The sequence below is a fragment of the Pseudochaenichthys georgianus genome, chromosome 8 (assembly GCF_902827115.2).
Source record: "Pseudochaenichthys georgianus chromosome 8, fPseGeo1.2, whole genome shotgun sequence".
Classification (NCBI taxonomy): Eukaryota; Metazoa; Chordata; class Actinopteri; order Perciformes; family Channichthyidae; genus Pseudochaenichthys; species Pseudochaenichthys georgianus.
The window spans coordinates 27,101,110-27,128,960 of record NC_047510.2 but is presented as its reverse complement, the minus strand read 5'-3'; the positions used below and the strand labels follow the sequence as shown (position 1 = coordinate 27,128,960).

The window sequence follows — 27,851 nt, the reverse complement described above, 5'->3', positions numbered from 1 at the left end:
CCAGTTCACAAAACTCTCGGTCACAAAATGGTTTATCGCTGTGGGAACGCTGGCTTCTAAACACCACTGACAAGTAATTGAGTATTTCTAGTTGGGGGATAATCTCCTCTAGCTCCACAGATGTTTACGCCTCCCCCAATATGCTGATTAGCTCTCTGTAAACTAGTTAAAAGGTCTGCCAAGGGAGAAGGGATTCAGAATTGACATGGCAACCCACCTGAGCAGTCAGAACTTTCTGCTGCTGTGACTTGTGATAAGAATTCTCCGGCCGATGCTTGTAATAAACTGCCAGTGTTTGACATCAGAACTCCTGCTCATCCCGTGTCTCTCTGAGTCCTGACTCTCCATTGCTACAGAAGTTTCCCTTACAAAATCTACTGAGATTATCTATAACTAACTTCAGTAAAATAAGAAATATTAGGAGAGTGCAAATAAAGAAACTGAGAGACCATATCAAATTAAAATAACTGACAGTTTGGACTGATAGTGGACTAATTATATCTCCTCAGTGAAACACCGTTTTCCCATCCATCTGAATACAATTCAAAATATCCTCAGAAAAGGGACTCATCTCCATATTTTTTCCCAATGACAATACAAGATGTAAGAATTCAGCTTTCCATGGTCAGAACTGTATTATGCACTTCACTCTGCAAGAGAGATGGAAAGAATAACGCAATTGTCATGCCGTATTAATTTAAAGCAAATATAATCGCAATAAGTGTCTCACAAAAAGGCTGATAAGGATCTTCCTCTGAAGTGTGCGCATTATTACATTTGGTCATTGCCCTAAAATATATATAATTGCTTTAAAATATTTGCAAATGAAGACTGTACTGTACTGTAGCTAGCAGCAGCAAGTTCGGCAGCATTAAAAGTAATAGCTTGCATTTATAATGTACAGCAAACCAAAGCACAAGAGCGGCGCTCAAAAGAGAAAGGACAAGAGAGAGTGTATGTCCGTGCGTGTGTAAGTGCATCAGCGTGCGCTTATGTTTTGGGGCGATGGGGGGGCCCGAAAACAAAATTTGCACCGGGGCCAATCACAACCTTGTTACGCCACTGGTTGTACAAGATTAATATTATGATCAACGGGTAAGAAAGAAATGCTTTAAAATAAGAAGTAAGGTAACAGCCTCAAGACCCCAGAGATAGAACAGCAAAGGACGTATGAAATAACCCCTAGACTATAAAAAAAAAGGGTGAGGAGTTGAGGGAGAATATCTTCCTCTTGAACTTTCTTTCAGTCAGACAAGTGCAGCTTGGGCCATTGCCTGCGGTAGAGAGGGTTAACAATGGAGACAAAAACTGGTCAATGAAGCATAAAAACTGTAGAGAAAAGGCCTGCAGCTCTGAAGCCTGATGCATCTTAACTACCGCATACATAAAAACTATAGCCAACTGCAACAAACTATAAACATAGTAAATACTTGACAACAGTGGAATCTGGAAAATGCAAAAGCTTCAGTTGTTCTTATTCACTTCAGTAGGTGGCAGTGAAATACTGACAATTTGTACACGTTTCACTTCTCATCAGTTTTTCCTTCAGAGGCTTACAGCAGACGCTGGGTGGTCCTCTGACACCAACAAGTGGTTTGAGGTTCAGACATAATGCTTGGTATTGCACTAAAAGGAGAGAAAAAACATGTTAACTTACATGGATGAAAGTTGAGTTGAGAAACTAAAAACAAGCATCTGGTTTTCTTAGCATCTTATTGCTGAATTTTCTTGGTCAACTATTATAGTAAGTTCCTCATTTATAACATGTTGCATTTCATTTGCACCTGTCCCAATAGTCCTAACTGAGATAAACACTACGTGGCTTCGTTACAGGACTTCTTCAGAAAATCAGGCCAGAAGTAGACTCAAGGAATTTAGGATGTCTCAGCTCCTGTTTTCCTCATGCCAAAGATTCACAGTATGCTCAGCATCAGTATACACCTCTTAAAGTCTTGGCATACATAGTGAGGTAAACTGACAGCAGATCCAGGACCTGAGCAGCCGATGTTGTTATAGCTTAAAATGCACCACATGCCATTCTGTAATTCAGCCAACTTAGACACGAGTTGTTTGTCGTCTTGCTCTCGAATGCATAGTTAAAATGGTTGAGGAAGTTATGCAATTTCCTACAGTTGTCATCATACCTTATTCAATCTTGTTTAAAAAAAAACAAGAGTCATTCTTCCCCACCATTGTACACACAATGGGATGTGGAGCGTGATATTTTAATTTCAAGGCCGACATCATGTTAGTCTTTTTTTGTTCTGCCTGCTGAGTCTGGCCTTCATTTCAGGAAATGTGATCAAGAATCTCCCTTCTTTAAGGCATCATAGAAAGAGGACTCCTACTTGTGTACTCACATGAACTAACTTTTTATTTGTCTGTCCTTATTCTGTTGCTTAAGGGAGAAAATGAAAAAAAGGACTGCAGATTTAGATGTGTAGTTTCAAACTTAAAACGATATTTTCCTACAGGGCATTTAGTAAAACACAAAGGGGCCATTTTCTGTCTTAGAACAAGCCGTTTCCACAGTGCTGCCAAAAGGCAAATGTGGACAAAGGTATCAGTGATTCAAGAGTATACTAATGTATAAGATGAGGCTTAGTTTAAATGTCACATGTACACTTATCCAGGCAAACATTCAACAAGATATGCACAGAATTTTCATACCATTGTAATTCAGTTAGTAGTACGCCTTTTAATTTGCCATTATTACATTTCAATAAGAAGTTTTCGAGCTAGGTGTTTAGAAAGTAAACAAAATAGGAAAACTTTAAATGCAAAACAACAGTTTTATTTGCGATACACAGGATTTCTTCTTCTGCTGTGCTCATTGCCTGCCAGGCACATCAACACTTGGGGGCAGGCTGGCACCAGAATACCATGAATGTGCATCATGAGGTGGGTAAGAGGAGATTATAACTGAGCCCACCTGGACTGAGGTAGGCCGCGCGATTGTCCAGAGTTCACTTGTGTTCAGCCGTTTTAATTTAAAACATAAACAGAAGCCTACCCCAAGCTGAAAAAGGCATGTTCTCACAGCAAGCAATGAGGACCAAGCAGAAAAGTACCAGCACAACACATCCGCATACAATCAAAATGGAATTTTCTTTACGGAAGCAGAAACATTTGGGAGTGAACAATAGCATTCATCTTGGTTTTAAGGTCAACTGTTTGGCATCTATCCATGAACAGAATGTGTGCTCTGACAGCAGGTGTTTAATGTTGGACACATCACATATTGAGAACGAAGAGATGAAACAGTTCTGAACTCAAATAAGGCTACGATTATACAAGCATGAGTTGTAGTTCAACACGTATTATTTTGTAAAGCCAAAAAAAGTTTTATGTTGTCATCCAAATATAACAATAATAATAAGGCAACCCATTAGAAGTTGGCACTAGTGGAACTCCCTGAAACACTTTTAATTGGCGTGGTCTGGTCAACCGCTCCTGGTCGAACTCCGACACTTTCAGGATTAAAACAAACCCGATATTTGGGCGAATGTCTGCTTTAAATGTTTACGCAAAGATTTTGGTTACATCAAATAATATTGAATCTACGTCTTTAAAGCTGAACATTGTACGAACTTTCAATGTCTTAACCATTCTTGAGATGCTAAATTGTTTTCCAAATGAAAACCATGCCATGAACACACTACATTTAGAAAACACAGAAAAGAGTAACCGCACTAATGAGATTGAACAGTGTCACTGGGGAGGTGACTAGGTCTTGGCTAGACTGTTGATTGAATGGTTGCAGGTTTTATTCAGGAAGAATATGAAGAATTGGACAAAAAGCTGGAAGGCAGCAAAACAACTGAAAGTGCAACAAGTTGAGGACATGATATCTGGAGAGAGGATTGCTCTGGTTGGATGTACAGGTGAAGTAACCGTGGCGAGAGGGGTGATGGAATGAGAGAGATTAACAGAGGAACAGAAAAGAAGTGTATGGACAGTGAGAGGGAGGAGGGTGTGTTCAGCTCATCAGTAGAATACCACACTAGACTTTCCTCCGGGGGGGTTGAGGACCCGGTTGTGAGAGCGAGGCTTCGGTCCCAGGTGGGGCTCGTGGTTCTTCTCCTTAACAGACTCTTTCGATTCTTTAGCAGGTAAGGAAGGGGAAGGGGAAGAGGAGGAGGAGGAGGAAGAGGAAGTTGGGGCCTGGGGTTCAGGTGGCGGGGGGGCAGAGACAGGAGCAGGCTCTTCCTTCATTGGCACCGGAGCGGGGGGGGGCGCTGCCTCCTTCACTTCAGGTGGGCTGACCTTGGCTTCTGGGACTAGCAGAGGGAAAGAACGTGTCTTAGAGAAATGCCAGAACAGAATAATATCCTGAGTAGAAGCGGCTATTTCCTCCTGGAATACATAACAGGAAGCACATCTTTCCAGAGTCTCGCTGGAATCAGTTGGTATTGATTCTAACGTATAACCTGTGGGTGCTAACTTTAGAATAAACATTACATTAACCAAAGAATAAGACATGGCTATGTGACGTAGTTTCTCTGATATGCATAAGAAGATCATTTCAGCAAGGGTGCCTTCAAACCTACAATGAGTAGGATGACTCCATGTAAGACAACAATAATAAAAACATGGACACATTTTCTTTATGTAACTCACCTGGAGATGATTCAGGTTCAGGTACCACACTTAGATTGTCCTGAAAAATCAAATATTTTTTTTCAATTAAATAAATTAGTAAAGCTAAAGCTGGGCATCAAATTCTATATAGCTGTGCTACTTCCATGAGTCCTCCCTAAGCCTCCTTTACAAGATAACCCATGTACAATAAGGTGGACTCTTTTCCAGGGCATGATAAAACACCTCGGCATGTGTTTCCAGATATTAGCGCCAACAGCTGTATGGAAACAGCATCAACAGGAAACAGGTCAATTAGATGACACCTAGAAGAAGCTGCTTGGAATTTATTTGTGTCAATGCTGAGATTGTCGCAGTCGACTCTGCAGTCTAAGCTCACAAAACACTGGCTGCACAGACACTATGGGCCAGTGGAGAAGACTTGTACACTTATGTGTGTGACACCAACAAAGAATACATTTTTAGTTGGGGTGAAATATCTGGTAAACTAGTCTGCAACTTAAAAGGAATACAGTAGAAAAAACAAGTAATAGTGGCATTTCAAATGAGGAGCATGGCCTACCTTTGGTTTGTTAGGGTGGCCTCGGTTCTGGCCAGATGGACTCTCTGCCGCACCGAATATGTTGCTGCTCTGTCCACCAGGAGGATGCTTCTGTTGCCGAGCCGGAGGGTCGGGGTCACCAAATATTCCGCTGCTCTTCCCACCTACATTAAATATGACCAAGATAAGTGTCAAGTTCTGCAGCAGTGACAGCATGACACTCCACCCTGCATTTGGTGTAGTGCGTGGCAGAATGTACTCTATGATAAACAGCACAGGACGTATACATATTTTTGCCATCTGAATTTAGCTTTTTCAAAACCAGTCACCTTCAGTATCAATCAATGTATGCATGAGAACAAATTATAGTGTCTTACACTTACGGAGGCAGTAATTCACTGACCATTTAAGGGATGCTTAGGCCAGCCACACTTAAAATAAGCAGATAAGGCAGTCACTGTGACTCAGCAGTCCCTGTCTGGAAACCATTTCTAACAAGAGACTGGACTGAAAACATACTTTCGTTTACCAGATACTCCAGAAAATCTGGAGGTGGATTACTTCCAGGCACAGAGAACAGTGAGAGTGTTTATACTGGAATTATCACATCATAGTAACAGCTTTCACACCCCGGACACATTGATGGATGTTATGACTGGACCTCCTCTGCAGATATATTAGCCCCGACAGGCTGGTCTTACCTGGAGGATAGGAGCGTCTAGATACACTCTGGGACTCCTCTGGGGGAGCAAACACTTTAGAGGCCGTCTTATTAGGTCTCCTCGGAGATGGGGTGTCTTCTTCATAGCCACCGAAGAGGTTACTGGAGCCGCCACCAGGAGGCTGCAACACCCTGCAGGATATTACAGATTATACTGTCACTTATAACGATCCTATCCCTTATTTGTACATCACAGATTCATTTATATCAATTACCCTGCAAAAGCATGACCTGGCCAAAGACAAATAGAAGAGATGGAATAGTTGTGACTCAGTAAATTAATCTTACTAAATAATAACATATTTGTCAGATGATGTTGCACATTCCAACATTTCATAGCGGTTCATGTTTACCGATTACTGTTGAAAACATTTGGGCATTTTTGCAATCTGACACACAAAGAGGACCAGTAGAAAACAGTAAGTAACTCGGCTATAATATGTTACAGTACATAGGACAGCTTGGGCCCACGCAGTCAAATGACAGGGAGTGGCGCCATACGTCTGAAACTCTAGTGTGTAGGAATTGATGCTCTACTTTCCCCGTTATTAAAAGCCAAAACATTAGTGAACTGGACTGTTAAGCTGAGGCGAAACAAGAACTGACGCATTCAAGTAAGTAAGAGGAAACGGAGTCTCCTCTGGAACAATGTGGCCACACAACGCCGTTGTTGGCGAGTACAAAGAAGATCAGTCTGAAGAGGCTTTACACTTCCGCAGGCGCAGCAGGCAGGCAACGCCTGGCCGGTTAGCTTAGAAGCTAACGCTTGACTGTGTGCTAACGCAAGCTAACAAAAACCAAGCTAACTCTTAATGAGCACCAACACACATGTTTGTCTTACATAAATATCACATGCCTGACGTCAAGAACAATTGAATAAGCCAAAAATGTGATTTTCCCAGACCCACACCGTTAACCTACATTCGGATGTTAGCTGACCTAGCCTAAGCTCCAAATAAAACATTGTCGGCCAGTTACACGACTATTATATTCACCTTGAACTGTTTTTTGCAGACAACCCTTGAAACATGTTGGTCGAAGTCATAGTTGTTTTGTTTTGAGCCTTCTAGTTTCCAAATACTTCTTCGTCAGTTTGCCAACTGGACGACTTCTCCCTGTCTGCGAGTCCCCAACCAAATTCCGGAGTGAAGCATTTCAGTCGGCCCAGCTGTGACGTAGAGGAATATGATTGGTCAGCTGCCAATCTGCTGAGTGCTGTGGTGCGCTCGTTTCATGTCCCCTGGTACCCCGACAGCAAAGGTGGGCTTTTGAGTAGTGTTTTGAAACTAAAATGTTCTTGGCAACCACATTACTGAAGCGGTTGAATTATGATGAGTGATATTTCATTCATAGTAAAAGATTAACGGCAAATTCCGACCTGCTTGTCGGTCACAGAGCGATTAAACAGGCACAACCGTGTAAACACTCCATATAGCACGCTTGTTTTGTGACATTAGGGCGCCTGATCTGAACAATGGCAGCGTGAAATGATTCTGACTAATTTGACAAAATGACAGTGCATATATCATTGAATTAATGTGATTTGTGTGACGTAAGATGGTGCTTTGTATTTATAACCATGTTAAGATGGCTTTACCGGGTGACTTTCGGTGTACGCCAGGGTGAATTGCAAGTGCATCATCTGAGTTTCGCCTATGGCTTTGATCCTCAAAATGTCAATCACTTTCTGGGTGGAACATCTTTTCACTGTGCTGAATATTTACTCTGCGGGGATCTAATGTCGTTTAAATTACGCTTTGCTTTTGAAAAGGGATTCAATCATTAAATTGTCAAAATGCCTTTAGATTTAAAAACACATTCTTGAGACATGACAGGAAGAGAGTGGCGATTGGTCCATTGCGGAGTTTCTCTCAGTCACAATTGGCTGAGCAGTCTGTCAATCAAATGCTAACCGTCGTCCTCGTGTATCTCTGACCAATCACAGCATTTGTTTTTGAGTTGTAGTGGGCGTGTCTAAACGCGTGTGCAAGTAGAACCGCAGGAACTGTCATCGGCAACAAGCTGGACCAGCTGGACGGCTGCCGTTAGCTAGCAATGCTAGCCTTTTTCTTGACTAATAACACCATCGACAGGCTTCAACTTCAGGTAATTCCATAACCTTTATAAGTATTATATTTTTAACAAACTGTTCGAGCTCCTACGCATAGTAAGCATTATGTTACAAGCATGTTTTGCAGCGTTAGGGCTTGTTGGGCTGCCACAGCGTTAGCGTTAGCTATCCAACAACAGCAGCCATGCTAGGTACCACGTTATGAATGGAGGAAACTTTTGTATGCATGTTATATAGCTTATAACGCCGATGTAAACGGAAACTGTTTGTATAGAAACGTGTCATTTTTTAACTTTTTTCACCGTGCACTCGTGTAGTTGTCGACCTTTTAGTATAACACCAGAGCAGAGGACTGTAAACACCAGGCTGATGAATCTAACTTTGAAGATGCAATATGTAATGAAACTGTTAAATAAGTACAATGCTGTAAGATTTGGGATCAACCTGAACCTATGTTGAAACCATACTTTGAGATGAAGTATAAACTAAAACCGTTGCATTCAATTGTAGTTGTGAGATTCCAATGAGCTCAAGTAAAAACGAACTTAGTTCAGGACCCTCTCTGCTGTCAGATCTGTTATATCTTGTGGGTGATATAAATTGAGATTTTGCTTTTAGGTGACACAAAACAGGAATTTAAAAAGCTGTGTAGGAATGTAGGAAAGGGGATGCCCCCAGTCATTTTCATACAGAAACTTCTCATATCATCAATTCATATTTCTTTCTGCAGCTTTCTCTTGCTGCAACCCTCTGCCTTCACATACTCCCGACTATTCAGAAATGTATAGATTGATGGTCTCCATTCGAGGAAACCCAATATTACAAATCCTGTCATGTTCACACATTATAACAAAATAAGACAATGCAATACACTAGGTATTGATGGGCAACTGTCACAACAAGCCCGTCCTGCCTCGACATAGGATAAAGTACATGCATAAGGCGTTACTAACCTTAGCAAATATAGGGTTGACACAAAGCCTTACATTTTCAATATGTATATACAATTAAATAGTTTTGCAGACATGATTTCAGGCGATGGTGACGTAGTGTCAAGCAAAGTCCACTTGCGCACAGGTTAATACAGCTATCTATGCGTACCAATCTCTTCTATCACATGCTACAGTACATTCTTCTTCAATGTACGCTTTAAATGCATGTTTTTTGCCAGTGGTTTTCTAATTTGACTTCTTGTTGAAAAGAAAATTGAGAAATGTTGTTACTGATGGAAAACAGTTGAACTGCGCAGAGAGTTCAGTTCAGTCGAAGCAGGAGCAAGGAGAGGGCAGAAAGCGTAGAGATCGCTCTCGGTTTTATTATGCTAAATTTGATCAGCATTTTCCAATCTAACCGGTCGGACTCATGGTGAAGAGAAAGAAGACGTCGCCTACTAGCGAAGACCACGACAATGGGTAAAATTCTGTCTAAAATAAACACTTTATTTAGAGGTCGAATGCACGGAGGGGTTTCGTTGTCGTTTCTGCAGGGCGCTAAACTGAAAAGCGCTCGCATTTGAATTTAGTTGAAATTCAACCTGAAATATTGTCCATTTGAGCCGAGAGACACTCGGTAAAACACCACAGGCAGTTACTAAACTGCTTTAATTGTTGAATATAATTTATAAGAAGACGTTTAATGCATATATTTGGTGTTGTTTTGTCGGGACTGGAGAGGGGATTTGAAACAAACAGCGGCGGCCATGTTGAGAGACAGTAAACGTCGTCTTTAGAAGTTAATTTTGCACACTGCTTTGCTCTTAATGTAACCATTTTTCACTGATTGTGTTCTGGCAGAATGACACTGGGCTCCAGGGAGGGGATCGGTGTCGATGGGAGGAGGAATCCGTCCAGAAAGCCCGAAGGTTGCGACGAGGAGGAGAGCGGAGAGCAGGCGAGCGAGGAGCGCAGTACAAAGGGAGACGACGGAGAGGAGATCCTTAATCCATCAGCCCCGGCTCTCAGCCCCGGTCCAGCTCCGGTGCTGCCCGCCTCTCCACCGAACCGAGCCGGGCTTGGCTGTACCCAGCAGTCCCAGACCTCAGCGGATCCCACCCCTCCTTGTCACGACCAGCATCATTTTCTCCGATCAAGCGTCCGACCTCCGAGCAAACGCATCCGGAAAGATTCAATCGGCTCCACCATCAATGGACACGGCGGGGCAAAATCCAAAGGTACTTAATTTGTCCAGCTCTGGGGGAAAAGTGTTTAAAGGTGGGATTAGCAGCGGGGGTCTGCCCTTTGCTGTCACTGTTTGTTTATTAGTATCAGTGATGGCTAAAGTGATGTTTTTGTTGCTGTGTGTAAACTCCCTCAGCCACAGCCTGGGTTGAACTCTGGGTAGATATTTTTAGGCTGCTTCTACCCGAGTTGCAATTCCATCCTGTGAAACATTGCTGTGAAAATGAGGAACATGAAGGGTCACAACTTAAGTTTTGATTAAGATCTGACTACTCTCAGTTACAATTCTTTTAGAAACCTGACATTATGGCTTTAGAAACCAGGGCTTTTATGACTTCATTATCAAGTGAGTGAAGAACAAACAAGCAAATACTTCAGTCTTTCTGCAGGGGAATTAAAGCAGGGCAGGAGAGAAGCATTATTGTAGAGTATTGTTATATATAGACAGTTGCTCAAACTTTTATTTTATTTTAAGCAAAATGAGAAAAGAGCAGTATCAATGTATTACACATTTTTTTTAACAATGCCTGAGTCATGTCATGTTAGCAAATCTTTGACGCTGAATTAAAAATTGAAAATAACATTACTTGAGGCCCCCAGGCTTAACTGCCTCTTAAACACACCAAAGGATTTGGCTGGTTGATTAGTGATCACAAATCATGAGAAACACTTACGCACAGTTTATCAGTGGGGTGTGGCATGTCCCTTATGTTACAGACTTACAGCTAGATGGATGTTGAAAATCTGACAACTGAAAACCTGTTTTTTTAGTGCAACCACACCAAATAAAAACCAGCTTCTTCGTTACTAGAAGATTTCGTTTTTGTTTCCCAGACTTGAGAGGAATTATTACAGCCTTGTTCCAGTGTGTATTGTTATGTTGCTCTGTATTGACAGCACGCAGTATTTCTTTCTTAAATATGGCAAACAGTAATTGAACTCGTATCAGAGAACATTTGAGTCGGTGTGCCCTGACAGATGGATTTCCTTTTTTGTTGTTGTTGTTGTTGGAAAGAGAAGCACACTGTGATGGTTTCATCAAATGTATATTTAGAGTGATGACCAGTTTACTAAGAAAGCCCTACTTATTTTTGACATGATGCTATATAGGTGCATATCTATTTTAAGAGAGACACTTTTAGGATAGTGTGTATGACCCTGACACCGATTTGTATCACCCCGTTTTGGGATGTATGTCTCAAAATAGTCCAGTGCTGCAAAGCAACTGACTTTGTGTTAGGGCTGCACGATATATCGTGTCATGGCGATAATCGCGTTATGCGCATGCGCGATATTGACATCGCAGGACGTGCGATTTTTTTAAATTAATTTTATTTAAAAAATATATATACATTTTTTTGTTTTGGATGTGCAAGATTAAGTAGGCAAATGAACTGAAACACGTCATGTTACAATTATTTTGCTGCTTGCTACAAAAGGAAAACTCGCGCGGCTCTCATGTCAGGGGTACTTGAGTGAGTGACATGCAGGCTCTGCATGCACAGCAAACCACTAATCACAATCATTCTTGATCAGATCACAGCAGGATAACCGAGCTAGCTCAGCTTGTTGCTCTGATAACTTAAGATCCAGAAGCCCGTGATTAAAATCCTTCATCCGGTTAAATATTGTTTAAAAAAAAACAATTGTATAGCATTAAAGTTCAAGAAAGGATGGTTTGCAGACAATAAAAACTGCCTTTTCTTCAATTCCTGTATTTTTCAGGGGAAGAAAATATCGCAATGTCAGTTTTTTCCAATATCGTGCAGCCCCACTTTGTGTTAATGCCTCTGGCGTTGTGCTGTGAGCTGGGGTTAACTCTGGGGCCGTCAGGAGTTGGTTTTGGACCTGTGTCCTGTGGACCTGGCTGTAGGGACTGATTGTTTTTCCTGCCTCCTTGCCAGAGCTGAACGCCAGAAGGGGGAGCTCTTTGTGTGAATCTGTTTTAACATCTCCCAGACCACAAAATAGTTTGCATTTTTCTTTCCTTGCCATGCAAAACATTTCACGAAATTGACGAAATTCTTACATCTTTTATTGTGATATAGAAGTTGTGGTTTTTTTTCTCTGAATGCTTCACGACTGATTTATGTGTTGGCTCCCGTCTCTGCGTAACACAGGGGCGGAGAACGGCTCTTCCTCCCAGGGGGCAGTGGGACAGTCGGGGCCTGTGGCCGGCTCCACAGGGGGAGTGTCGAAAGCCTCCAAGGGCCAAGGGTCTGCTGAGAAGGAGGAGCAGGCTGGCAATCAGAAGAGGGCCAGGCGGCAGTGGGAGTCCTGGAGCACAGAGGACAAAAACAGCTTTTTTGAGGGACTCTATGAGGTAAAGGGCTGAACCAAAACATTGTCACAGAACAAAAATGGGTACTAACTTAAAGTGCAGAGAGATTACTGACCTCTTAACTACTCTTCTCTCCAGCATGGGAAGGATTTTGAGGCTATCCAGAACAACATCGCAATGAAATACAAGAAAAGAGGCAAGCCAGCCAACATGGTGAAGAACAAGGAGCAGGTTCGACACTTTTACTACCGGACCTGGCACAAGATCTCCAAACACATCGACTTTGCAACTGGTGAGCAGCTCTTTATCTGTTTCACTCAAAAGAAAAGTGGGACCTGTGAAAGTTGAAGGGTAGAACATCTTCTTTAGAGTTGTCGCTCCACCTATAACCTTTTTTAATGATATTAAGATAAGATGGACCTTTATTAATCCCCGTGGGGAAATTCAGTAGTTTAACAGCAACAGGGTAAGATGGAAAAACAGGACAGCACAGATTCACACAGATGAATACAATTAAGGATTAAATCAAAGATACAAATTCAAAATTGTAAATAACACACAATTTATATCAACTTGTCTTTATTAATATGATATTTCAGTTAGAAAAGTTAACATGGTAATGTGTGTGTCCATGGGCTTTAGATTATATTAGTTACTCCGTGTGTAATGACGGGAAGACTTATTTTTAGTCATATATTTAAAGTGGACCTATCATGCTATGTTTGAAAAATATATTGTAGGGCCATACCTATACAAAACATGTCTGTGAAGTTTTTTTTTCAAAATACCAAACAGATCACCCATTGTAGCCATGCCTCATGCTGCTCAAACCACTCTTTTGAAGCCCTGTTAGAGAAACGCAGATTTTGGGTCCTTAGCTTGAAAAAAAGAAATAAGAGGAGGCGGAGCTAATGCCTGATCAGAATTCTACCGGAGAAAAGTTAAATTCGGTTGTGATAAAACGCCATCCTGTTTAAACCACGTTAAGGATTATTTCTGAAATAGTATGGAGCTCAAATGCTTTTTCTCTTGCGGGTTTATCACAAGGTGAGTTCTTTTTTTATTTCCTGCTTTTTAAACATGTGCTCTTCAGTACAGGTTAGCTCTGAGTGTTAGCGAGGCTTGCTAATGTAAACAAAGACGTCCAAAACACGTCAAGCATTGTTTCTGATAGCAACTCTCTGTGGGTCCGCCGCCGAATTGACGTCAGTTCGGATGGAATCTGTATCCGCTTGTTGTACCCCCGTTTTTAAAAGATTTGGGTACGGAAGAAAAGAAAGAGGGTATTATTTTCTGACGCTGCGTGAGTTCCCCGACGCACCGGGGACACATGTATGTATAAAAGACATCACAAAGTGCATTTTGCATGATAGGTCCCCTTTTAATATATTCCAGGTAAAAAAAAAAGCTTTTTATTCAGTTGTTTCATAATTCCCACATTGATATTTTGTTGTCCAAAAAGATACTTGAAAAAAACATTCTCAGATAAACTGGAGCCCCTGTTGTGTTAACTTCCTTCTTTCCTTCTCAGCGTACTCCAGAGTGCTGAAGAAATCCTCCCAAGAACTGTACGGCCTCATCTGCTACGCCGAGCTCCGCAAAAAAGTTGGAGGGTGTAAGTGAATGCTTTACTAACATGAATCCAAAGTTGTTTTGTGCGCCTGTGTTTGTCAGCTGCTACAGTAGATTGGTACATCAGGGATGTGATTAAGCGCCGCACCCTCCCGGTCACGGGGGACAGCTGCTCCTGTGAGGCCGTGTCGTAAACAGCTCTGTGTTTTGTCTTTGACAGTGATGGACGATAAGAACGTGGCAAAGCTGAACGAATTAATCCAGCAAGGGTAAGTGGGTAGTCAAATTAGAAAAACATGCATTTCCACACACTCATTTTTTAATGTTAAAAAACAAGGCTGTGTTTTCATGCACATATCCGGGACTGTCACGTATGTAGTTTTTCATTCAAAGTACTATATCACATCTGCAAAGACAAGTTCTCACCCTCAGTCACAGTGTCATGTGTCAAATACAAGTCATTTGCATTAACAGCAGGAACACTTGTAATATCAGACTACTATTATTGCTGACTCATACATAAAAGACCATTTTTTTTGTTTACACATTGTTTGATTTTGTATATTGTACCTGCTGTGCTGTACTAATGTTATTAATGGTCAGTTAGCTTATTCTGTAGTGCATGTGATCCATAAAAGCTATCCTCACTCACTGCTGTCCTCTCTCTTCCATCAGGGCCACCACGGTGCGCTCCAAAGGGAGGAACTTACGAATCAAAGCGCCGATGTGCCGAGCCCTGAAGAAACTCTGTGACCCAGACGGTGAGCATGTGACACCCACCACACTCTATACATACTAAGTAAACAAACATCAGTGCGGAATAAAATAAAAACCATGGTGATGGTGAGACGTAGGGTTTGTGGGGGCGTTTTTTTTTTAGCAATAACAAATGCAAAGCGTGGGTTACTGGCGTTTCCATGGTAACTCTGTGGCAGCAAAGTGAAGAGGAGAGGCAGGATGGAGATGATGGAGCTCACTGGTCCAACTGACTGGCATGCGCCCCTCACCTAACGTACAGAAAACATATGCTTTAACCAAGGAGGAGATATTAAAACCCCAACACTTGCATCTGCCATGTTTCCCATTTGTATTCATGTTTACCTTCGGTGCTGGATCACTGTTTTGCATACAATCTTGGCCATGAGGTCTCGTCCTGTTGTGTTCTGTTTCCTCTTCTGTTCCACTGAGTTTGGCTACTGTATTGTAGTTGCATGCTAGCATGAAAGTTTACAAGATAATTCAACCCTTTTTATCAAATTATATAAACTGCACTCTCATCTCTGTATTGTACTGTTCAAGTCGTGCTTTAGGCTCGGTATTTCTTGAATAACGTTAAGTTCCTTATACGATCTCTCTACCTAGGCATCAGCCCTTGTCTGCAGTAAATACCATAATGGCTTTGCTTCCTTGTGAGTGTTCCTCATTGACACTGTGTCTTTGTGTCCCTGCAGGAGTTAGCGATGAGGAGGACCAGAAGCCGGTGCGTCTCCCCCTGAAGGTGGCAGTGGAGCTCCAGCCGCGCAGTAACCACTCCTGGGCTCGCGTTCAGACCCTCGCCCACAACCCCCGCCTCAGGTCAGCCATGTTGTTAACTAATGTCTGAGAGGAGTTATTATCTACAAACACAATCACAATTTCCTTACTAATTATTAGGGATGCTCCGATCGCCAATTTTGGGGCCGATCCGATCGAGCCAGACTGGTGAAGCCATTTTGGCGAGCTTGTTTTGCCGCGCACTGAGAAAAGTGTCATGTATTTTACGTCATTACGGCATTTTTATAGAGCACCGATCGATCGGCAGAGAGTGAGTATCGGCCGGTATCGATCGGCGGCCTGATCGGAGCATCCCTAATAATGATCTTACAAGCAGAACGTTAAATGTAATTATTTTGTACAGCAAGAAAATCCTTTCAGGAACGTTTAGTCAACTTTTCTTTGTTATTGTCAAGGTATAACAATGTGTCAAGCAGAAACAGTTTTCGAAAGTCTCTCCTCGACACTGAGTGTCTTCAGAGTGCTCTGACACTTGAGTAAAATCGATTTTAATGTAAGAAAATACATTTTCACAATCATTTGCCATTGTTCAGTTAACGCCTTTAAGGCAGATGAATGCCAGTTTTTAGATGTTGGCATTGCATGGATCAAGCAACGAGCAGCACATGACTACACGAGATTGACCAAAACAACAATTTAAAACTTTATATAAGTATAAGTATGCTTTGGAAAATGGTCCAAATAATTCCTAATAATAAATGTATAGTGTCTTTCTTTTATTGTCCAGATTAAAGGTCATATGAATGATATCTATGAGAATAAATGTGGTCTGGGACATAAAAGGTCTTAATATATTATGAGCATTACAACTCCATTACTCGGCAGTGATATCCAGCACCACAGCAGCTTGTAAACTAACAATTATCTATTTTGTATTTTCTCAAACGCAGGATGGTGGTGGAGCTCCACAGGAAAGTCTCCAGCCTCATAGAGTATCTGAAACAGAAGTGGACGTATCACGACCAGCGGATCGTATCCTTTCAAAACATCAGTTTGTTTGCACCCTCGTACAGAAGTATCGATTGCATATGTGTTTTTTTTTTAAAAGATAGTTTTGTCCATCAGTGATGTCTGAGTCCTTGACCCCGACGCTTCAGCTCAAGAGTCTGATGGAGAGGGAGGCTCTGGAGGGCGGCCAGTCCGGCGCAGCCTCTCCCGGTAAATCCCAGCCGGAAGAGCTCTTCCTCTACCCGGCTGAGAGCAGCACTCTGACCACGCTGCCCGGTGTGGCTCGCGTGGTCCACTCCAAGGCCTCCTGCACAGTACACTGGCTGGAAAGTGGCAAGACCCGGCCGAACGCCAAGGAGCTGCCGGCTGCTCAGATTCTGGGTATTCACACGGCCCAACCACTTCGGACTGGTGCTAAATCTGGGCGGGGAAGCGGTGTCGCTGCTGGATCGGGTGATGGTCGACGAACTGAGCCTCTTAACCCAGAGCCTTCACAAGACTGTTCTCCAAAAGTAGAGGAGAAGACTATGACTGCCTCCTCGCAGCAGACTGTGGCTCAAAGGGAAGAGGGGGTGTGGGAAGGGGGACACTCTACTGGTGTGGAGGCTGGTAGTGGTTTAGCAGGGACTAAAAGCATGTGACAAGTTGTGTAGCGGTACAGAAGGTTCATTGGGTCAGTGCGAAGAAGAGCCGATGACCTGCACGTCTTCCCCAGAAGCTAACCAGACGCCCCCGGGAAAGAATCCGTGCTCGGAAGAGGGAATGTTGCAGGGATCCAAAGAGCGAGCTGTGGAGCAGATCAGAGGCGAGGGCTGGAGCGCCCGCGACGCAGAGAACGTGACTCTGGCCGAGCTCTACCTGATGTTCGGGAAGCCTGGCAAGCTGCAGCTGGAGTACGAGTGGCAGCCCATCGGCGCTCCTTTCAGCAACCAGGAAAACGGACAAGCTTCGGGTCAGCTGAAGCCCAACAGGACGCAGCGGGTCCTGCGCTGCCTGCTCAAACTGGTCGCAACTGAGGTCAATCCTAAACCATTGGTAGGGATTCAGTGTTACTTCTTACAGTACCTATGGTGGTTGCTCACACTTCTGAGTGTCTTAATTATCTTTGCAGACTTTTTAAATGAGGAGTTTTACAGTCAAACATGGACTTTGATTTAATGCATCACAGTGGCATGAAAGACAAATGCAACTTTAAATAATAATTGTTTTATATTGGTTTTTGAATTATTATTTTTGTATACACAAACTTGCATTGCCAATTAAATTAATCCACAAAAAGTCCTTTCAAGATAGATAAAGGGTAAACTCAATTAAATGTAAGACGTGACATATTCTGTAACGTTGTATTTGCACAGTGTGAATTTTGTCATTGTAAACTTGTAAACTATGCTCTGTGCCGCCCTTAAACTTTACTGAACAAATAACATAACATTTGAAATGTCAATAATGTCATTTCTCCTCCAGGCTCCAGAGCTCTGCCCCACATCTCCTCTGAAGAACCATCAGGAGGAGCAGAACCAGGCCCAAACACCCCCAGGGAAGGGTCCCCTAGCAGGGGTACGCAGCCCCAGCTTCGGCCGCCAGCCGCCCTCTCTCCGAGGGGCCCGGCTGCACCTGCCAAACGCTGGAGTCTCAGGTACTCTTCACATAACTAAAGCTACGGCTCCAGGCTCTCACTGTGCATTCAGTGTAGCCGATTACCCATAAAGACACAACACAGCAGCTCCATATAGACTACAGTGAAAGATGTATCATATCGGCTTTGTTTCTTCAACACTGTAAGTGCTGATACAACTGATGAGGTGACTTAACTGAAAATGTGTGTTTGTGCTGTTGTTGAAGTAATTATTATGGAGTTGCTCTAATGTTTCTTTTATAATATTACTCACTGGATGTTGTTCAGTGGCTTAATACATTACTATTCAACCCAGTCTCACGGCATTTCGTGTTATAGTCACGAAATTAATCTATTGATTCGTGTTCACCAACACGATTTCCAAAACACTTTCTTGTCACACAGAACGATTTTAAAAGCAATTTTTAAATAATAACAAATTAGAAGGAAAAAGATATTAAAAAAAATACAGATTTCAGTATTCTGACACAGAACGATTTTTAGAAGCATTGTATTTATATTGGTAGTATGTTTCAGGCCTGCACCAAATAACAAATTAGAAGGAACAAAAGATTTAAAGAAATACAGATTTCAGTATTCTGAGGCTCTGAGCCCCATTTCTTTTCATTTCATTTCATTTCAAACCTTTATTTATACAGATAAAATCCCATTGAGATCATTGATCTCTTTTCCAAGGGAGACCTGTTCAAGTAGTTCCACATGAAACATAAAAACATGAACAGAACAACAAAAGGACATCATACAGCATCATTTACATAATTATCCACATAAACAGGTACCAATGGCTTCCGATTGAGTAGCATCCAACCGAGCTTTAAAAACATTTAGTGGCACCAGATTGTTCAGTTTCCATTTAATTTGCAGACTATTCCAAGACAGAGGAGCTGCACATCTAAAAGCTGTCTTCCCTAAGACAGTCCTAGCAGTTGGCACATTTAATAAAACCACAGCATTCGATCTCAGGCAGTAGCCACTTACAATTCTCCGAGAGATCAGAGATCAGATGTAGGATGGAAGTTTCCCTAACATGGCTTTGTATATAAAAATGTACCAGTGACTGAGCCTCCGTACAGTTAGTGAAGGCAAACCAGCCCTTGCATACAGGGTACAGTGATGGGTTAATGCTTTACAGTTTGTCACAAATCTTAGTGCGCTGTGATACGCAGCATCTAACTTGACCAGGCAATGGGCAGGTGCATTCATATAGACCAGATCCCCATAGTCCAGCACAGGTTTAGTGACAATGACGTTTGAATGAGAGAGAATTAGACGAAGTGTAAACAAAACCAGCCTTTTCCTGGCCTCAAGCGAGAAACAGGACTTGTTGCTGTAGAAGAAACCTAGCTTAACCCTCAGTTTTTTTAGCAGGTTATTGACATGAAGTTTTTCATTTTTCCATGTGGACGGCAAAAAAACTCCGACATTATACAATTTAAAATAAAAGGGTTAGGCTTAGGGTAAGATATTGAGTAAGAACATGTTTTTATGAACCACACAGCTTCCAGTCTTCCAAGACCCGACGTGGTGCAGGCACGAAACATACTACCAATAGAAATACATTGCGTTCTGTGTGACACGAAAAAAATGCGGAAATCGTGTTGGTGAACACGAATCAATAGATTAAATTAATTTTCGTGACTATAACATGAAATGCCGTGAGACTGGGTTGTATTATTTTATATTTAACCTCCTCAAATGACACATTTTACCTTCTCCTCTTCTCAAGGTGGACGCAACCTCCCCCGCTCTCTGCTGGGGTCGACAGCAGGCAGCGAGGCAGAAAGCGGCGTGTTTGCAGTTCCCACCACGCTGCCCCCCAACAGCTCACGGCACAACAGAATGTTCTCCCCCAACAAGGAGGCCGAGCTCGCCCTCAAACAGCAGCTCGACTCTATCAGTGTAAGGAGAAAGTCAGCATTAAAAGACTACATCGTCCATGTCTCATGCACGGATGTTAAAATTCTTCGTGTTTTTGTTACAGATGCAGTCAGATATTTTCCTTTCAAGACAAAGAAAACCTCGAAACAGGCAACTTCGGAAACCACTTGTAGTTCAGGTAAGAGGGAAACGGGTGAATTTATAACGTTTAAAAAAACAATGAAACTGGGTCAACTCGTTTTTTATCACAGTGGTTATAGCATATGCCTAAAAACCACAACATCCCAGGTTGATTCCAGCCTTGTACTTATGTTCGAAGTTATATCACTCACTTTTTTTATATATATATATATTTTCATCTATCAGATAAAGTTGAAAAAGACATAAAGTTTGATAAAATCGCAGTACACACAGCAAACCTTATGCCTTTTAAAACAAAAATGCATCAGTGTGAATCTAGCCAACGTTTTGCAGGCTTTTTAAATCAACCCTAAGAGATCATGGCAAAACGTTTTAAATGTTTGTGCGAGAAATAACCTCAAAATATCCATGAACAGCAGGCGATGGTGGGGTTTGGATTGGGAATCTGCTCATGTATGGAATAAGGAAATGTTTGTACCAGTAAAATGTCCTATAATGCTTCTCTGTGCTGCGTTAAACTGTGCATGTAGTTCAGTTGCTTCTCTCTCTTCCACAGCGAACACTCCTACCCCGAACTACTGGAGACACTCCTCAGCACGTCTGCTCCTTCTCCATCCTCTCCAACTCCTCTGCCACAGGTACTCTTCACACATCACGACACTACAGTACAATTTCCTGTCAGCAAAAGTAAACAGTTCATTCAAAGTAGGACCTAAAACAGGCTTAATTATGTATACATGTTAATAATACACTTGGCTAGTGTTCTCTTTGTACTAACTAAATGTCATTTGTCTTTTTCAACAACAACCCTGCTAATCTCTTGTTCTCTCACTTCCTGTTTCTTCCCTCAGGAACTGGATCTTTCCGGCCAATCCACACTCGCCTGGCTCCTTCCTCCCGCCCCCTCCAGTCCAAAGCCTCCCCGTCAGCGTCCAGCTCAGCAGGCGCCAGCCAGCTCTCCAGTACGTCCTGCTCTCATTTTACATATCTGTTTCTCTCTTGTTAGTGTTAAACTAAATGCGTGATGTAGTTAGAGTTATGTTATATTGTTGACATTTGAGCATTAGTTTACCTCCTCTTGTTATCCTTCATCCTCCAGTAAGAAAACTGTATTAGTCATAGAAATGTTTTGTCTTATTACTCCTTTTAATTGTCTTTTTTATTTGACAAAATGGCTCATTTACTTCTCAGGAAGCCTACACAAACAAAAGATAACAAAAATAAAACCTCTTAAAGTGACTTTAAAATGTCTGACCTTAAAAAATAAAAGTAACCGCCTAGATTACAAGACAGTCAGGATTTTAAAGTTTGGATAAACAAAGCGCTATCTCATAATCAAAGTTACGTTTGTTGTACACCACCAAAAATGATCTTTTGAAATGATTTTCTTTCTTTGTCAAATCAAGCTTTTGTAAAACTATTTACAGTTATTTAAATGTAAGACACTGATCCCTGAATTCTCTGGATTTGTATACAAAATAGAGATTCAGTTTCAAAGCATATAAACAATTCTTAACTCCCTCATGATCCCACAGAGCCAATATGGTTTTGAACAAATACTCTTTGAAAGATGTTCACTTTTCCTGCTTTCCATTTTTATACTGTGCTGTTGCTAAGGTTGAATTTTTTGCAACCGTCATTACATGATCAGCTACTGTTAATACTCATCATGGATCTACTGATGTGGCAGATCCCTGGTATAACTCTTAATTCTCTTTCAGGTGCCATTGACCTGGCAGCCAAGTCGGCAGGTATCATCCCCGGCAGTCCCTGCAGAGAGCCGGATTCTCTCACTGCTCATACCGCGCTGCTCAACTCCACATCCTCTGTTGATGCCGAACCTGGACCTCAACTCCTCCAGCACAATGTCCCAGAGGTCAGCAACACACGCTAACACACACACACTGATACAGCCTGGGAGCGTTCCTTCACTGTGTGTCTTCACATACCTTCCTCTTTGGTCTTATGTCTCCTCCTCACCTTCATATCTATGCTTTGTTGCACATATCTCAGTAGTTATTAGGGATGGATATTTTAAAGTGCACCTATCATGCTATTTTTAGGTAATAGCATAGGTCTCAGATATATTAAAAACATGTCTATGAAGTGTTTTGCTCAAAATACCAAACGGATGACCCATTCTAGCCATGCCTCATATCCCTCTATTTCACTTCCTGTTTCAAAAGTGCTGATTTTGGGTATAAAGCTTAAAAAAAAAAAAAATAGATTAAAAGAAAAAAGGAGGGGGCTGAGCTCATGCGGGGCCCGGCAGCTTCTGTCTAAACTAAATACTGCCGTGATGAAACGCCATATCATAGATGATCAAGGATTATTTCTGAAACAGTCTGGAGCTCAAAGGCTTTCTCTCTTGCCGGTTATACCACAAGGTGAGTTCCTTTTTAGTTCCTGCTACTTCACACACATGCTCTCCAGTACAGGTTAGCTCTGAGTGTTAGCGATGCTAATGTAAACACCGACCATATCACGTCCAAAACAGTCGGGCATTGTTTCTGATAGCAACGTTTCTGATAGGGCCGTGGGTGTAAATCCAGCCTACCTTTCCGATATTACGTCATATCGGACGCAAATCTGGATGAGCTCCGTTGTAGCCCAGTTTTTCGAGATTTGGGTACGGAGGAAAAGAGAGAGGGTTTTATTTTCTGACGCTGCGTGAGTTCCCAGACATAAACAGAAATAAGTATAAATTAAAGAGACAACAGGGAAGAGTCATGTTATTGCATCCAAGCCTGGCCAGCTGGGTAGAAAACACAAGCACATGAAAACAGGCAGCTGAAAAACGAATCTTTTCAAGAAATAAAACCTTAGAAAATCGAATAAACTGTCTTTTCTTTTCACAGAATGGTCATCTCTCACCTTCCCCCAGAGCGAGCGGGGGTGCGGACTCTCTCCTCGCTCCCCCCAGCGTGGCCTCGCTGCTGGACATCTCTCTCCCCGGCCCCCCTGAAGAGACTCCTGGAGAATCTCACACACACATCAGCGACTCCCTCATCGAGCTCGCCATCAACTCGGCCCACTACGGTGCAGGTGTGTTTCCACATTACATTTGATTTGGCTCACACGGTTATCCAAAGTGACTTTAATAAGTGCATTTAACCATCCAAACTCAAAACAAGCAATACTCCTGCAAGTCCATACGTTTGTAATGAGCCAAACCATTTTAAGTGCTACTGCATTGGCTCCAAACCATTCAAAGTGATTCGTACAGAAGTGAGAATTGTTTTTTCCGAGACGCTTGGCTTGTTTGACATTGTGTGCGTAATCTAATGGCTGTTTGCCTGTTCTGCTGCAGGCGAGGAGGCCGGCCTCTCTCCCGCTAAGCTGAGCAACAACGACGGCTCCAAACTGTTGTCGTCGTCCCCCTCCGTCAGCCCGTCCAGAGGCTGGATCCCATCGCCCAGCCACGACCCCCAGTGGTACCCCAGCGACTCGTCTGACTCCACGCTGGGATGCCTCCTCTGTGAGTCTCTCTCTCTCTCAAATGAAGACAAACCTTAGCCTATGCTTTACAGATCTTCTTTGTTTCCTGTCCAAAGCGATGATACTACAGATTAAACTTTAAGCCTTGGACCGAAAAGCTGAACATTAAGAACCCTACAGAGTGCAACTGCCTTTGTGTTAATATAAATTCGACTAAACCGCTCTATAATAAGCGTATTAACCTCTTAAAGTATATGAATTTTGGGGGCAAAAGCTTTGTAGTCTTGCCGTTTTAATGTGGTATGAAACTCAATCCTTTTTATAAATTCTTGAGTAGCAAAGGAACACAACGTATGAGATATAATAGAGCATGGAAATTGCCATTATTATAATCTTGAGTGTACCAGCATGTAGATGATAAACACCACTTCTATGTGGCCTATTATCTCCCCCTGAACATCGCCTGTTTACTAACCCGTAGAGAAAAAGGGGTTGGAATTGTAAGAGGTTTATTTGGGATACATTTTGTCTGGTATAAAAAAAGTCCACGACTGAAAACACATGTTCTAACTGTGTGGCTGTTAAACAATAGATGCTAGCTTTAATATCAGACACATCACTAAAAAACAAGTTACGCAGTACCCTTCACAAAGAACACTTTGTGCCTTCCCACTTTCATTCTCTTATTAATGCACAATCACAGCGCCCTAGTGATAGACTTCCTCTTGCAGCGACATCCCATAAAGCTGACTTTGTTTCCTGTGTCCCGGTCCTTCACTCTGTCTCTCCTCCTCGCAGCCAGCATGGTCTCTCCTGATAAGGGCAAGCGGACCACCCTCACCCCCTCCGGCCCCTCCAGCGGCACGGCTCTGCTCGGACCCAGCCTCCTGGACTGCAACTCCCACGATTCCTTTCAGTCCCGTGGCCTTCCAGATGTGGCAGAAGTGAGTTGAGCCCATTCTCATTAAAAGGAACAAAAAGGTCTAAACGCCAGTGGTGTCAGTGTTCTGACCGCGTGCAAGTAACATCTACTCCATAGTGATAGGATGAAGTTTAGCATTTGTCTGCTTTCAATCACATGCACAAAGCATCATCATTTTGAGAAAAAGGCCTTCAAAGTTTCCTCTTCTCTGGAATCCATCTGATTGATTATTAGCAAATTATCAATATACTACGGAGGGAAGATATTTTCGTTTGGATTACTGGTCTGAGGGAAGCTCGCGTGCGTGCGTGTGTGTGTGATTTTGCGTTTGTGTGTATTGTGTTTGTTTCCCGGGGAAAATACTCACGAGAAACACCGGCTGTTGTTATGCCTGCTGTGACGTCAAGTTACTCCGTTCTCCGCTTGTAATTATGCCGAAGCTTCAAAGCTGTATTTATCATCTGAATTTGCAGAAACAAGTTTAATATTCTGAAAGCCAAGACTTTGTTTATTTCAAATCAAACAAAACACCCGAACCCCGAAAAACTATTTTTTTACGCAAATCCACGTTTATTTTGAAATGAGCCGTTGCGACTTCCGACTGATTTCGATAGAGCGGGTCACACATATCATAGGTCTCAGATATATACAAAACATGTCTCTGAAGTGTTTGGCTGAAATACCAAACGGATCATTGGAGCATCCCGAAAACCCCTCTGTTTCAAAGGTGCTGATTCTGTGTCTGTAGCTTCAAATGCTAATGAGCGGCTGTTCAGACTGCAGTACATTGAACTCTCTGGTTCCCCACAGATGGACTCTCAGCTGGCCTGTATGATGAGTGAGAGCAGCGTGGACTACATCGCCCGCTTCAACGACCTGGCTCAGGAGCTGGCTGTGACGGAGCCCCCCCACCCTGAGGAGACCAGGCTCCAACGACCCTCGGCCGTCTGGAGGACATGAGTCCGCGCCGTTAAGACTGAGAAAAGATGGCTGTGGAGAAAGAAAGACGCCCCCCCTCTCCCAAAGCTTCCTCCCTGCCCTGTTTGTAAAAGTGCAATAATAACAGTGAGCCTTGAGCGTTGTTCGACAGCGAGTTTGAAACTTGTTGGCTCCACTGAACTGTTCTTTAAGTTGAGATGCCCTTTAATAAGAAACACTTTAGTAAAAAAACAAACAAATGCGTTTACAAAACACAACCTCATGTACAGGAAAATACTATGCCATATCTGAACAAAATCTTTTCACTGATCTTTTATGTGACGTCTCTTCTTGCTCTCTGTGTGACTTCTACGCTCGCAAATGAGCCCCCCCAAAAATACAGGTCAGACCCCAGCTGCTGGAGGGCGACTTTTACGTTAATGGCATTGAGAGAAAAGTAGAAAAAGGTAAATACTTTTTATTTGGTCATCGGGTTGCAAAGGTAGAGCATAACACAGCAGGTGCAGGAAAGTCAAATCATTTGATACGGCCCTGTTTCACATGCTCGGGTTGTATTGTTTGCATTGAAGGAACACATCCTGCCATGCGTGTTTGGAATCAGGTTTCTTACGATCAAATGTCCCGTGTAAAAAAAAAACCGGCAGCTTTTCTTTTGGAGGATCCTCTCCAGCAGCCATTCCATTTCATATTTCTTGAGATGATAAAATTGACTGCTAAGGGCTTCAGGTTGGTTTGTTGTCGCTTAAAACGTGGAAGAAGCGAGTCGAGATGTTTCACCCATAATGTGACTTACCACGCTTTCATTTTCAACTCTTCCAGTCAGAAGTAACTTGTAGAAATCAAACACTAAAGCCATAGTTGACACAACGTTGTGTTGTCATTCTTTAATCAAAAGTAAAGTCTTCTGATTGGTTGTGCTGAGACGATAACTCCCCATTAAGTGCTAATACTGATGCTAACAAAACACACTATGGCTAACGTCTCACCATTACATACACACACAGTTTCAGACTTCTTGCATCCAGATTTGTTGCATCCACATTTCGATTAACCAGCATCCTCTTTATGCAGTATTGGACATTTTGTCTCATCAACACGAGGGTAAATTGTAGGAGAGCTCTTGTTGTCATTCCACATCTTAAATGTTTGTCTCCTCCATGCACCTTCAGGGCTTTGACTCTACGATGAAAAAACCCTTGTGCTGTTTATTCGTTTGTGAAAAAAGGCTTCATCTTCTCACACTAGATACAACGAAGATGATTCTTAATAAGGAATAAACAGCAGGTTTGTTTTTTGTGATCGAAGGATTTATTTGTACAAATGTCGATTCCAGTATTCACTGCGCTTCTGTAACATAACGTAAATTATCATTTGGATTATTTATTATAAACATTTCAGAATTCTCTTTGTTTAACTTAATATTAAGAAGACATCTAAAAAGGAAAAACCTGTTTTAAAGTTTTCAGTTTGTAAAAAAGTGTTTTTATTCTGCTTATAAAGAGTTATAAAAACCTGCTTTCTTTTGGTTTTCATTGTGTGTACGTTGCATTGAAACTTATTTTCCTACACACTTTTTAAAGAATTGTAAGCCTACGTCACAGTACAGGCAAACAAATACAGTTATGAAACCTGAAAATGAGAATAATTTAGCTTCTTTCATTATTTTAACACAAATACCATCCATCCATCTTCTCCCGCTTATCCGTGGTCGGGTCGCGGGGGTAGCAGTTCCAGCAGAGAGCCCCAAACTTTCTTTTCCCTGGCCACATCAACCAGCTCTGACTGGGGGATCCCAAGGTGCTCCCAGGCCAGCGAAGAGATATAATCCCTCCACCTGGTCCTAGGTCTACCCCTTGGTCTCTTCCCAGCTGGACGTGCCTGGGACACCTCCCTAGGGAGGCGCCCAGGTGGCATCCTAACTAGGTGCCCGAACCACCTCAACTGGCTCCTTTCGACGCGAAGGAGGAGCGGCTAAACTCCGAGTCCCTCCCGGATGACCGAACTTCTCATCTTATCCCGAAGGGAGACACCAGCCACCCTGCGGAGAAAACCCATCTCGGCCGCAAATACACTGCACAGAAACAGAGAGGATGTGCTGCTACTCACGTGACTCAAAGTATTACATCATAGCTGAAAAAACACGTTGACCATAACAGCAAATCAAACCGACCATAAAAAAAGCTATTTCTTTCCTCCGGTCAGCGATAAGCAGTATTTCCTTCCCCTGTAGGTATTAAAACAACTTTGTTTAGATAATCATTTACAGTGGTGGTAAAGCTTACCCAGAAACAAGGTGTGCTTCCTTTGTGATATCTATGCAGCTGCTGTGAGTAGATCATCTGCCAAAACAGCTCAAACACTTTGATCAAATCCAGTATTTTAGTAGATTAGGTTCTCTCCTAAACTGGTTTCTGCTGATGAGATGGAAAGCAG

At 42.4% G+C, this 27,851-nt stretch overlaps 2 protein-coding genes across 2 annotated transcripts; one reads left to right on the top strand and one right to left on the bottom strand.

The window, feature by feature from the left end:
- Positions 1 to 2,678: 2,678 nt before the first annotated feature.
- On the bottom strand, positions 2,679 to 7,047 carry jpt2 (Jupiter microtubule associated homolog 2). Its single transcript, XM_034088333.2, has 5 exons — positions 6,857 to 7,047; positions 5,842 to 5,993; positions 5,162 to 5,304; positions 4,621 to 4,660; positions 2,679 to 4,280 (listed from the first exon to the last, which is right to left on the bottom strand). The coding sequence occupies exons 1-5, from the start codon at positions 6,904 to 6,906 to the stop codon at positions 3,988 to 3,990; spliced, it is 678 nt and encodes a 225-aa protein (XP_033944224.1). The 5' UTR covers positions 6,907 to 7,047; the 3' UTR covers positions 2,679 to 3,987.
- Positions 7,048 to 8,017: 970 nt separating this feature from the next.
- Positions 8,018 to 26,717, top strand: cramp1 (cramped chromatin regulator homolog 1). The gene is given in 21 exon segments (XM_034088331.1): positions 8,018 to 9,344; positions 9,726 to 10,102; positions 12,230 to 12,432; positions 12,529 to 12,682; positions 13,922 to 14,005; positions 14,183 to 14,231; positions 14,638 to 14,723; positions 15,414 to 15,537; positions 16,407 to 16,488; positions 16,614 to 17,102; positions 17,104 to 17,499; positions 17,929 to 18,100; positions 19,827 to 19,999; positions 20,082 to 20,156; positions 20,676 to 20,757; positions 20,971 to 21,081; positions 21,841 to 21,995; positions 22,978 to 23,164; positions 23,430 to 23,597; positions 24,356 to 24,501; positions 25,290 to 26,717. Coding segments are annotated over 21 exon segments (3,513 nt in total). The 5' UTR covers positions 8,018 to 9,294; the 3' UTR covers positions 25,440 to 26,717.
- The last annotated feature ends 1,134 nt before the right edge of the window (positions 26,718 to 27,851 follow it).

What these genes read in the sequence shown, in the direction of transcription:
- jpt2 (XM_034088333.2), bottom strand. Translation starts at nt 6,906, where the DNA reads ATGACTTCGACCAACATGTTTCAAGGGTTGTCTGCAAAAAACAGTTCA. An exon ending in TAGACGCTCCTATCCTCCAG is followed by an intron (nt 5,305 to 5,841) that starts GTAAGACCAGCC and finishes TATTTAATGTAG; the next exon opens with GTGGGAAGAGCAGCGGAATA. An exon ending in GCCACCCTAACAAACCAAAG is followed by an intron (nt 4,661 to 5,161) that starts GTAGGCCATGCT and finishes TTGATTTTTCAG; the next exon opens with GACAATCTAAGTGTGGTACC.